This window comes from Suncus etruscus, chromosome 1 (genome assembly GCF_024139225.1).
Source record: "Suncus etruscus isolate mSunEtr1 chromosome 1, mSunEtr1.pri.cur, whole genome shotgun sequence".
NCBI classification, from domain to species: domain Eukaryota; kingdom Metazoa; phylum Chordata; class Mammalia; order Eulipotyphla; family Soricidae; genus Suncus; species Suncus etruscus.
In genome coordinates, this window is record NC_064848.1 from 67668540 (window position 1) to 67682388 (window position 13849).

A 13849-nucleotide genomic window follows, 5' to 3' on the forward strand; every position below is an offset into this window, starting at 1 on the left:
AGGGGAAGAAAGTTTTCCTCTTTCCTTTATAGGTTCTTTCTTTTGGTTCAATAATTAAATTAGCAGAAGTCATTAACATGAGGAAAAATGTATGCATAGAGGCATCATAAATATAGAATGAAGACCCGATCAAAACTTGTGGTATTTATACTTATCATAAATAATTCGTTTGTGAGGATTAGTAAGACAAAAAATACTGGAACTTGCTACTAACTAGTAATAGCTAAGCATTATTATTGGCACTGACATGTAAGCCCTGAATTTTCCAGCTCAAGTGATAAGGCTATCTCTACTTTTGGGGCAGGAAGATACCTTTTACCTGAGAGACCTATTTCCTGATTTCAGGAAGATGGAGATATTTAGAAAACCTTCTTTTCCAGCCATTTCTCAATTAATTTTGATTCAGAATAATCAATATGTCCAAGTGAATATTTGAGAGCAATGGATATTTGATTCAATGAAACTAAACTCAATGTAGAAATTTTGCTGGGACATTTTGGAAAGGCTGAGTTTGTGGAACTGATAACAAAGTTTCTAAAATATGGATAGCAATCTTTTCTTATGAGAGATTTTTTTGTGGGGCATACCCAATGGTGCTCAGCGATCACTCCCCTTAGTGTCCACCCTATCCACTTTACTATTGTTCAAACCTTGTGAGGAATAATTTTTTTCTGCTGGAGCATGAAGCTAAAACAAAAATATAATGCAAGAGATATAGATAATCATTCTTAAAAATTGGATTTTAATACTATTTTTGTTTTGTTGATCATTTTTTACTTTCAACTTAATTAAATTTAACCAGAAGAGTTTTCACTGATATCTTTTCTTAGACTCTTGCTCCTGCTTTGGTTCAATAGATCTCCCCTACCTTTCTGATTATGTAAAATTAGATATTGGCTTCTGGGCTATTTTTGTTGGTCAGTGGAATGTCAAAACAATTGGATATGGATGCTATAAATAGTAAAGTTTTAAACAAATTAACCAACGTGGTGAAACTCAGTATTAAGCTGATGGTAAAGATTTAGGTCACCGCTGCTCACTGCTAGATTTAATTGACTTTTAAGCTATGCCTTGAAGATTGATTCTGAGGTATGCCAATTATTTCTTTCATAAGATACTTGAAATATAGAGACATGGGAGACACACACAAAATACTTTTCAATAGCTTTCTCCAGTACTTTTTTTACTAATGTTTTGCTTTAACAAACATGTTTGGTATTTCATATATTATGAATTAATTATGGGTTTGATTGCTAAGTGTAAGACTTTTAGAGGATCTAAGCAATGTTTTCAGTTTTTTAGAACTCATAAGTACCTTTTTAAAACATTTTTTTTTTGGTTTTTGGGCCACACCCATTTGACGCTCAGGGGTTACTCCTGGCTATGCACTCAGAAATCGCCCCTGGCTTGGGGGGACCATATGGGACGCCGGGGGATCGAACCGTGGTCCTTCCTTGGCTAGCGCTTGCAAGGCAGACACCTTACCTCCAGCGCCACCTACCCGGCCCAGAACTCATAAGTACCTTTTTAAGAGAGATTGATTTGGCAGTTACTTTCAGGGAGTGCTGACAAATTCTTTTCCAGGAAGAGACACACTTTCAAGTTTGCTGAGGCTGTCCATTTTATTCTAGTTCTCACATAAATGCAATCAAAACAAACAAGGGTCCATATTATTGCTATCTGTGTTAGTAACTTTATTTGTATGTGTCCTCTTATTGTTTTAATTAGTAAAAAAAATTATACATGGTATAGAGAGGCTATCCTTACATTGAATTTCATATAGTAGCAGAGTCTCCTGCAAGCATGTTTGCAAGTTTGGGATGTATTAATTTTCTTCAACCCTCTGAGAGTAACACACATACACATCACACACAGACTCATAAACATTTATATAATTACTTTGGAGTATTCCTATACATATTTTCAGAAAATTTCCTAAAATTCAGTTTACTGAATTTAGTTAACTATGAGAATTGTGATGAAGAGAGTATAGAAATGTTTTAATGCAAATAATATATCCCTCAGCATTTAAAATAGAGAAGCTTGGTAATACTGGCATGTAGTTCTTTATTATTGAGTATAAATATACAATTAACAAAAAAAGATAATTTGGTTTTATTTTGATGCCTACATAGAAAAACTTTTTGAATAATTAAACGCCTCTCTTAGTAAGATAGAACAACTGAACCCAAATAGTTAAGTTTAGCATCTCTGATTAAGATATGACTAAGTCATTGGGAAAAAAATAAAACCCAAGTCTAAGATAATTGCTTGGGAGAACTGAACCAATCAAAAGTAAAAGTACAAAAGGAGGGGAAAAAAGGAGGGAAGAAATTAAGAAAAGTAACAAGAAACAATGCTTTCATGCTTTTGTTTATTTCTTTCTTTATATTTATTGAATATTTAGTGTATACAATTATCATATTAAGCATCACGATTTTAATGACTACTAAATTTTTTTACTCTCATGAATCATGCATAGATTATGCAGTCTTGGGGCAAAATGAAAAACTAAACAAATAACCGTTATTCTACCATATGTTGTGCAGAGAACTAATAAGTGGCTGACAGACAAGATCAGCATTGCCTCTGTTGGCATGCCATCCATCCTGCCTGAATACTGCCCTGAGATACAATTCTTTTCTCCAGCTTTGACCTGATGGGAAAGACAAGGAATAAATACTATCTGTTTTAAGAAATATTTATTGAGAGGAGCAAACACCCTGATCATAAAACCAAGCAGAGGATTGAATAGGAGCAATTGGTCAGTAGTATTTTGTTCTTTGTTAGTAACTACATAAAAAAAAGCAAAAATGAGCTTAATTTGTTCAATTTAAGTTGATGACTAACAAGAATCAAAACAATTTTTTTGGAAATTGTTCAAGCAATTCTGCACCATGTCTCAAGTTTAATGCATTGTTTTTTTTTTAAACTTTTCAATTATTATAGTGTCAGTGTATAGTCAGTATGTTTTTGTGACATGTGGACAGAACAGCTGAGGCAGACAGATAGGTATTACCCTTTCCTAGCAAAGAAAGATGCTCGCATCTTGGTAAATAAACTCTTTGTGGAAAACACTGCAGACAATATCATATGTAAATAACAGCTATTTAAGAGAAGCAAGCAAATACAAACAGATCCCTTCAATCTGGTCTTTTAGGAGTAACAGAACAAAAGAAAGAATGGTGTGTCTGAATCATCTTTATTGAGCCACAAGTTGAAAAATGGGTTAAAATGAAATGTAATGGCTTGCTAAAAAAAAACATAAATCATGAGAATCAAGAGAAAAGAATTACAATCATGGCAGTAGCATGGAAAAGATTATATTTGTATTTGTGGTGAAATGGCAAAGAGAACTTACATTAGAGTGGTTACAATGGTATGGTCCCACCAGGACCTATTCGGAAACAGCTTGAATAAACATGGTCTTTGAAAAAAGTTTCTCTCTTCCTTGTAATCCATACTCTATCAGAGAGATTTGGTTTTACTACGACTTTACTGAGTTTTCCCACCTTCTTCCATACTTCTGGAAAAAGAGTTCTCAAAACTACTTTATTCCAGAACTCCGCTCCTGATCCATAATGTTTTTTTTATTTTGTTTTGAAATTTCACCTGACAATTTTACTGGGCCATGCTGTATACTGTTTACTCCTGAACCTCCACTCAGGATTAACTTCTCATGAGGCTCAGAGACTGATTGTGATGCTAGGAACTGAACCGGGTGCAACGCAACCACCGCACTCACTTCATTGTTCACCCATTCTTTAGTATCTTGAGCAGCTGAAGTAACCAGTACGCTTTGTGAGCATCCATTTAGGTCTCATTGTGTACTTAGTAGCTGGCCTTTCTTCCTCTCCTCTGGCAGTCATTGTGGCTCTGCTCTGTGACTTCATTGAACTGGAGCTTGCAGATCAGAAGACTTCCTCATCCCCAAACTGTCCACCAAAGTCAAAATTGCTTGTTGAATTAAACGATTCCTTAGCCCTTGTACTCCCAGTTTTGGAAGCGGGGGAAGGAAAGTTGATTTATCTATTTATTTATGATCTATATTATATTGAATAAAGTCCTCAGGTTCAAACACCAGAATACTGGAGAGATGCAGGTCTGGAATTGGATGGTAGTCTGGAAAATAATTCACACACGCGGGCGCTCATGGAGAGGGAAAAGAATTTTCAGAAGTTCCTCACGTTTGCCCTTCACTCCTAGAAAGCAGTAAACTCCAATAGGTCCTCAAATGCAAGAGGGTGACTTCGTCTCCATCCAAGTATTTAATCTGAGGGAAAATGGCCACACCTGGAGGTGGGACCAGCTGGTCTCAACACAAATCCAAAGTGTTATATTCAAAGGTGATTTCAACCAATGAGTAACAAGGTATATACTGAGTGAAGTAGAACCAGATCAATCCCAGTAATCCCATGCTATTCCATTTTGAATTCTCCAATGAGGTTTGTCCTTAGATGATATGTTTTTGTTGATTCACATGTTGAAAACATCCCTAGTGTATTTTTCCTTTTTCTACTATTGTTATTAGTGAATTTATTTTACTCCCCCAAGGCTTTCCCACTTTGCCTCCCACCCACCAATTTGCTTCTATGAGAGAAGCTTTTTTTAATAGTGTTTGCACTGTGATTTACAGTATTGCTGTAAAGTATTTCAAACAGTAATACTTTATCAACTTTCAGCATCTCCTCCTTCCACCATTATTATTATTATTATTATTATTATTATTATTATTATTATTATTATTATTATTATTATTATTATTATTGCATTTTCCTTGTCCTATCCCTAGCCTCCTCTTTGTTGTTAGGACACTGAGAAAGTAACTGTGTCTAGAAATTGATGTCCTTTAGATGAGATTGGTAGGCGCCTTTATGAAAGAATTCCCAGAAATCTGCCTTTGAGAAAGTGCCACCATGTGAAGACACACACAATGGGAGAAGTTGACTGTCTATAAATTAAAAAGAGGTTCTTATTAGAACCTGACCATACTGGTATCTTGATCTAAAGTGTGTAGTCTCCAGAGTTGTGTAAAATAAATGTATTGTTTATGTCTTTTATCTGAATGTTCAGTTATAGCAATGGAATAAGCATCAACCATCTTTAATGGGGAGACAGGGACACGTTCTGCTCTTCCCAGCACACCCCATTTATTTTTAATTTCTCTGCATACCTTAATCTCAAAGCAAAGTACTCACCCACTTTTTAAATGATGTAAAAGAAAATTTTTGCTGCTGCTGCTGCTGTTGTTGTTGCTTTTTATCTTTCTGGGGATCTTTCTTAAGGCAGATCCCCAATCTAACCTTCCTTTTCTCATATTCTTTTTTTAAAATACAATTACCAAACTCCATCATTTTGTTTCTGGCTTCTTTTCAATCACGATGACTTGAAAAAAAGTGGCTATATGTTGTAGCAGTGGTACTAGAGTGCTTTCATCTGGAGGAGAAAGTTAAAGGAGAAATCACAACTGTTGATTTTATTTTTGCTTATAAAGGATGTGGTGGTTTTGATATTTTTATACATTATATGGAAGTGCTGACATTTTCCTTATGAATCAATATTTAATCATTAAAATAAAAATTGAAGGTCAGCTATAGCTCTCTGATAGATTAAGTTTGCGACACAATTAATCATAGATAGGAGTTCATTTGTGCTGATTCATGAGCTTGCCAAAATATTCCTACTTTCCTAATTTAATCAGTATATCTCAAAGAAAAAATACAGATGGCCAAAAGGCATATGAAAAATACTCCATATTGTAAATCATCAGGAAGATGCAAATCAAAACAACAAAGCTATTATCTCACACTGCAAAGACTGGCACACATCAGAAACAACAAGAGCAACGAGTGCTGGTGTAGATGCAGGGAGAAAGGGATTCTTTTTCACTGCTGGTGGTCTAGACTCTTTGGAAAACAATATGGATATTCCTCAAAAAAAATAACCCTCAAAATTGAGCTCCCAATATAATCCAGTAATAGCATTCTTGGGAATATACCCTAGGGTCCAAAACAATACTTTAAAGTCATCTGCACTTTTCATTGCGGCACCAATCACAACAGCAGAATCTGGAAACAACCCAAGTGCCATAGAACAGATGAGTGGATAAAAGAACCATGGTATGCATACAAAATGGAATAGTGCATTCTATTGGGGAAAATGAAGTCATGAAATTTGCTTATACGTTAATGAAGATGGAGAGTATATTATGCTGAGTGGAATGAGTCAGAGAGAAAGGGACATACATAGAATAGCTTCACTATTATAAGAATATAAGAAAATTAAAAGACAATATGGTATTAATATCCAGAGACAATAGAGATGAAGGCCATGAGACCAGTCCTTGATATGAAGTTGCTAGAGAGAGGTGAGTGCAGTTAGAGTACTAATTGCTCTGACAACTACCATGACAATGATGGTTGCAACTGATCACTGGATAAGAACTGGGTGTTGAAAGGAAATAGTGATATGCATGGCACTCCTCATTAACAGTGGTGCAAACCAGAGTCAGAAAGGAGAGAGAGAAAGAGAGAAGCAAAATGCCTGCCCAGGGTCAGGTGGGGGGTGGGAGGGATATGAAGACATCAGTAGTAGGAAAGTTATACTGGTGAAGGGTGGTGTATGTTCTGTGACTGAAACCCAACTAGGAACATTTCTGTAACCACAGTGCTTAAATAAGGAAATTATCGTTTTAAAAATTAAAACAAAACATAATTTAAGTGGAAAATAAATGTTTTCCACATTCAGGCAGAGAAGATGGAAGTGGGCAGTGCAGGAGGGAAATTGAGCATTGGTGATGGGAAATGTCACTGGTGAAGTGATGTGTGTGAACATTGTATGGCTGAAACTCAATCATGAACAACTTTGTAAACTGCATCTCATAGAGATTCAGTTAAAGTGCTTATTTTATTTTAAAAAATAAATGTCTTGATTTTTAACAATAGAATGTCTTAAATGAGCAATAGTATTTTCTATGAAAAAAGTGCCTGATTCTCTTAACAATGCCTTTTATGAAAATAAATGGAATTCTCCTAGCCATTTTAATTGGATTAATTAGGTTTGTGCTATCGAGTTACCTGAATTATTCTTATAATTCAGACAGTGAGCCTTTACTATGTATAAATTTGCAAATATATTCTCCATATTATAAAAGTGCTTTTCATTTTAATGCCTTTTTTGCTGTCTTGATTCTTTTTATTTTAATTTAATTCCCTTTATATGTTTCTTTTATCTTTGCTTTTGGTGTAAAATCTAAGAAATAATTTTTGAGATTAATATCAAGAAGGTTATAACTACTGATTTCTCTTAGTTTTATGGTGCTAGATCTCCAGTTAAAAGATTTTTTGTTTGTTTGTTCTGTTTTTTGGATCATACCCAGCAGCGCTCGGGGGTTACTCCTGGCTCTACACTCAGAAATTGCTCCTGGCAGGTTCGGGGGACCAAATGGGATGCCGGGATTTGAACCACTGTCCTTCTGCATGCAAGGCAAATGCCCTATTTCCATGCTATCTCTTTGGCCCCCACCAGTTAAAGTTTTATCATTCATTTTGAGTTATTTTTTGTGGTTGGTAGAAGAGAGTGGTTCAGTTTCATTTTTGTGTGTGTGTGTGTTTTTCAGTTTTCCCAGCAAAAGATGGGAAGATGCTATCCTTCAACCTTTATTGTTTGCAATTAGAAAATGTTGTGACCCCAACTATTTTCTTCTTTTTCAATATTGCTTTGGCTATTTCAGTAAAGTAGTTTGTGATTTCATACAAATTTTAGGATTACCATTTTGCTAATGTTAATTATACTAATACATAATCACAGAATATCTCTACAGTTTCTTTCGCCTTCAACTTTTTTTAAAATCAATGTCTTACAATTTTCAGTATAGAGACCTTCTTGGCTAAGTTTGTTTCGGAGTAGCTTATTGTTTTTGATGTCAGAAATCTTAATTTATCTTTATGTTAATTTATGTCAGCGTGCACATATGCAACTAATTTTTGTATAATTTGTATTTGTAAGTTTACTGAGTTTATTGATAAATTCTAATGTATTTTGGTGGAAATTTTAGGGTTTACTATGAATAATACGTTTCTCTACAAGTAGAATCAGTTTTACTATTTCTTTAATGATTTGAACAGATTTTCTTTTCTTTTCCTGGCCTAGTTGTCTTAGATATGATTTCTTGTACATGTTGAATAGAAATGGAATGAGAATGCATACTTGTCTTATTTATAATTTTTTGGAGAAAAACTTTGATCTTATGATTATTGTGTATGATAACAGTAAGTTTGTCATTTATAGCTTTTGTTTAGGTGCACATTATATACTTCTCAATTTCTTTAATTAATTGAGTATTCATTCAACTTTATAACTTTTTTCTTTTCAGTTTAAAAATATTTAAATGTTCATTAAAATATTTTAAAGTTTTGTCTTTTTTTAAAGGAGAAAAAATCAACAGAAAATTGTTTAGCAAAATGCATTTTACCTTTTATGTTTTTAATAGAATTTCACATGTTTTAGAAGCACATAATTAGAAGCAGAATTTTCAGGAACATAATGAGAAACTCACTAAAATTATCTACTGTATTTAAGAAAATTGTGGAGTCATTAATCATCAGGAAGATGCAAATTGAAACAATAATAATATCATCTCACACTACAGAGATTTGCACACATCAGAAAGAACAAGAATAAACAGTGCTGGTGTGAATGCAGAGAGAGAGACAGAGTGTCTCATACAGTTGGTGGAAATGAAGACTAGTCCAGCCTTTTTGAAAAACAATATGGATATTCCTCAAAAAACTAGAAATTGAGCTCCCATACAACCCAGCAAAACTGCTCCTAGGAATATACCCTAGGGCCCAAAAATACCATGCATAAAAGCGCTCTGCACTCTACATTTATAGCGGCACTATTCACAATAGCCAGAATTTGGAAACAACCCAAGTTCTGGAAAACAGATGAGTGGATAAAGAGATAATGGTATATTTATACAATGGAATACTATGCAGCTGTTATAAAAAGTTTTTGAAATAAATAATGTTTTGAAATTACTATCTTTTACATGAGTGAATATGGAGTATCCTAAGTGAAATGAATCAAAGAGAGAGGAGTAGACATAGAGTGATCACAATCATTTGCAGAGTATCTAAAACTGGTAGCAATATCCCAAGTTGAGGTCAGAAGAAGTATTCCATGGTGGAAGCTTCCCACAAATGATGGGGGCATGCACCTAGGGCATAGAAGGGATCACTATGACAATTAAAGTTGGAAATTATCACTGGACAAAATCTGGGTACTGAAAGAAGGTATTTATATATATGATGCCCTTACAATAACAATATTGCAAGCCACAGTATCTAAAAAAAATATCTGCCACAGAGATAGGCAGGGTGATTGTGCATGGAAAATGAGGACATTGGTGGCAGGAAATGTGTACTTGTGAAGGGTGTTGAACATTGTATCACTGAAACTCAATAATAACCATGTAAGTATATCTCACTTTGATTCAATTAAAGACTTTATTTACAAAAAGTAAAATAAAGGATAAAAATAATTAAAAAATGAAATTTGTGGAAAGAAGAGCAAACTGACAGGACAATGAAAGAGATTTGTGTGTCAATCATTTTACAAGGAAAGTACTGATACAGGGAAAACTAACACGACATTGTTAGTAAAAAGGAAAGTAATAAAATAGTAGAGAATAATGCTGGTATCATAAATAATATAAAATAGATTTATTTATTTATTTTTTGTTTGGGGTCTACACTCTCTGATGCTAAGTGATTACTTCTGGCTCTGTTAAACATTGCGGAAGATTTCACCTCAAAATATTATTTGTGTTATTATCTTGGGAATTGGTTTTTCTCTTCTGGTTTTTCTGAAGTTCTAAATTTCCTATTTTTAAGTTGTATGCATATTACTTTTAAAATATAAACAAAAAATCCAGCATAAAAGTCCAGCATAAAAATCATGAAAGAAGAGCAATACTGATTAATCTATTTATTTCATAATATAGACATCATGAAGGAATAATGTCTTTCACTATATTGAATCCTAGTGTATGGACATTTCTTTTTTTTTAATTTATTTATTTTTGTGTTTGGGCCACACCCGGTGATGCTCAGGAGTTACTTCTGGCTATGTACTCAGAAATTGCTCCTGGATTGGGGGACCAAATGGGACACTGGGAATCAAACCACGGTCTGTCCTAGGCTAGAGTGGGCAAGGCAGATGCCCTACCACTTTTGTCACTGCTCCAGCCCTTTTTTAAAATTTATTTAAAGAAAATGTATCGCATAGTTGACATAATTGATCTTAATACATTTGTTTCAGATGACAGAAGAGAAGTTATTAAGAAATGTAAAGAGAATAGAGAATCAAAAAATGGAAAAAGAAGGGGAGAGAATTCATTAGCAGTTATGTTTGTAAAAATTATTGTATTGCCAATAAAGTTGTTAATACAATAGCCGAAGGTTTAGTAAGCTCCTTTTTTTTTCTCTCTCTAGACTGTGTATGGACATTTCTATAGCTTATTAACTTGGATTCTTAAGTGACAAATGCTGAACTTGATACAGTTGTCTTCTGATACAGTTGATCTAGTCTAAGGCTTAGAATCTAGTCATGGAATTGGCCAAATAGGGGTACTTCCATGCAAATTAAAATCTTATGTTCACTACTGAAAAGGAGCAGAATACTTAATCACTTGGGAAGCAATCAGTGAAGTGGTTACAAAATTTATAAGGAGGAAATTTTAAACAACACAAACTCCACAAGAACTATATACTCCTCAAATGAAAGAAAGGACAGCCACCTAATTGTTAAGAACATTAATAACTTATATAGTAGGACTGCCATTTTTGCTTTTACTGTATTTTGCAATTATATTTTTACTTTTTGTATTGATGTTATAGTTACTTAAGAATTATTATTTTCATTATTCAACAAGATGAACTTGGACTTCTAAAGTCGGATTTGGACTTCTAAAGCGAAAGAGTTAAAAATCTGAATAGTTTTTGGAAATATAAAACACAGTGGTAAACTGAGAACATAAGATCTGAGATTTTCATTCCTGTCTGCATATGACAACTAACTCTTTGTTCTTTTGAACAAACAGATGCCTTGTTTCACTGAATAATGCATTACCAGGTATGGGTTCGATAACTACATTTTACTCTTTTTTTTTTTACTAAGATATTTGTCCAGTAAAAAAAAGTTTAATCAATGACAAGAACAGAAATGAAAAGCATCTTTTTATAATGCTAAGAAAGAATCAAAATCCATTCTACAGGAATCCAAGATATGCTTCCCAATTCTATTGTGATATAAACTGAATACAAGTTTTTTTCAGCTTCCATTGAGGATCATGAGGTCAGGTAAGGAGAGATTTAAGAAGTATACATAGCAAGTCCTTGAATATGTGGTTTCATTCAATGTCCTATTGTTACAATTTTGATAAAGAAAAAATAATCTCTGACCACATCCAATGAATGACATTAGTGAGGTATTTTGTTTCTCTATATGTTTTTTTTTTGCTTAAAGTGAAAATTAAGTGAGAATTTCCTATATTTATAACAGAAAGCAGAAAACCACAAATATCAGGTATAAATGTTAATTTAGCATACTGACAGCCATTTATGGGCATTGGATCTTACATAATTAACGTATTATGAATTAAGCTTTTATAAATGGTTAACTACAAAAGGTTAAAATACAAAAGACATGCCAAATAACACATTTTTACCAAAATACACAAGGAAGGAGAAAAGAGGTCATTTCCTTATAAAGATGCTCCAGAACAAAGAGCAGAGCCAGTTGCATAGCTGCTCGCCTTTATTCAAATGTGCTTCTTTATGCTCCTACGAACAACCACTATTTCTTTTTTTTTTTTTTGCAAAGAAGAGTGAAATAATTTCCCTTTGGGAAATGGAAATTTAAACTAACTCAATATTAATTTTAGGCCTAAAAGCAGAAGGGAAGAATCACTATATTTTTGTCTCCCCTTCCTCTTCTTCCTCCTTATTGGTGCTTGTTTAATTTTAAATTTTTAATGTAATTAGTATTGAGGTAACATGGCTTACAATAGCACTAATATTTATGCTTTTGGTTAAGTAATTGCACCATCACCTCCACTGAAGTGTCATCAACCCTCTTGTCATACTGTTACTTTGTTTCTTCTAGTTCACCTCATCCTTCCTTCCAATTGGTAATCTGTTGTCAAAGTCCAATGTTTTGTTTTCATTGGAAATTGTCCCTTCCTTTGCTTTATTTCTTTATGTAACACACATGAGTGAAATCATCTAGCTTTTTCTCTCTCCCTCTGACATTTTTTTCATCTTTCAGATGTTCCTGACAATAGTAAAGTGTTGATACTTTATTATAGCAACTGATTTTGCCTCTGTATGTTTCAGAATATAAGTATAGGAATTGTTGGTTGGACTGAATCTTGGAGAATGAAGAGGAGCTTAATGTCAAAATGTAAACAAAATAGGAGTGATAGTTAATGTCAAGAAGACAATCCAGAACTGGGTTAACCAGGGTGAGGAGAGATAGATGGTATTTTTGAAGGAGCAGATAAAATTTGATAGCCTGAGCTTCTGGTAAAGGTATAGTGTCTGAGAATTAGAACCCAAGATATACTACAAGACAGAGACCTAGTCACAATTTCAATGGTAAAGAAGGAAGTGCGGTAGAGAAGAAAGCACTTACAGGCAGTGAGGACCACATGATAGGACTTGAGAAATATTTCTCAGTCACAAAATTTGAAAAGGGTGCATTTTTTTAATTTCTTTTGGGGAGTTGGGATCATATTTGGCAATGCTCAGAGGTTATTCCTGGCTCTGTTCTCAGGAATTACTCCTGGTAGTGCTCAAGGACCATTTGGGGTGCCAGGGATAGAGCCTGGCTTAGCTGTGTGCATTCTATCCTCTGTACTATCTCTCTGGCTTTATTATTTCTTAGTAATAGCACTTCTGGGAATTTTGAGCCTCTTCATTTGTATTTTTCCATAAATAATAAACAATTCCCTTGTATTTACATATTTAGGGAGCTATTTATTTTACCTTTTCTTTCTCTTTCTCTTTCTATGTCTAGAGAACTCTAAATGCAAAAAATAAAACCCTGACACTGTGATAATAAAATAAGATTTTATCGTGTATTCATTTATATATATATATATACATTTGGTATTCACATATATATGTATGTTTCCTTATTGCCAACAATCACCTTCCCCAGAGAACCTACTAAGAATAGATCCATGAACTTTTCAAGCCTGATACCAGGAGATTACAATGAGCCAAGCCTCTGCTTCTGTTCTATTATACTCTCTCACTTGACATTTCTGAATGCAAATATGGATGACAAGTGTAAATAAGGGTGTCACACCTTGAAGCAGTACCCATTTCCACCTTGCCATTATTTATCATGTGTGTGTTCAAGGATGAATTGCCATATTAATCTTCTAATATTCTCTCAGGTAGAATTTAGTGAAGAGTGCAGTGGTGAGTTCTAGTGCTATAATTTTCCATGCAGAAAACGGATCTGCTTTTTCTTCTTGCAGAATTCAGTATATTTTCAAATATCTTGAAAAGCTGCTGGAAGGAGAAAAAAGAATACTCAGTCTTCAACCAACGGACTGAAGAGGCATCAGCTGCACAATACTTTCAGGTCAGGGACATTACCTCAGGTAGAAAAAACTTCCAAAGACATACAAACACACACACACACACACACACACACACGACACACACACACACATATCTGGGCCCAGAGGCGGTTGGAGAAAAAAATGACTGTGTGGCCATTGTTCTCAAAGTGTGTTCTACTAACCACTAGTGGTCCCATGTGTAAAGTAGAATCT

At 34.1% G+C, this 13849-nt stretch overlaps 1 protein-coding gene across 1 annotated transcript in view; it reads left to right on the plus strand.

Annotated features, from left to right (window-relative positions):
• LOC126007743 (histone-arginine methyltransferase CARM1-like) overlaps nt 1-13849 on the plus strand; it is a 255607-nt gene that overhangs the window by 60043 nt on the left and 181715 nt on the right. The window contains 1 exon segment of the mRNA XM_049772770.1: nt 13550-13656. Coding sequence (XP_049628727.1) covers nt 13550-13656 — 107 coding nt within the window.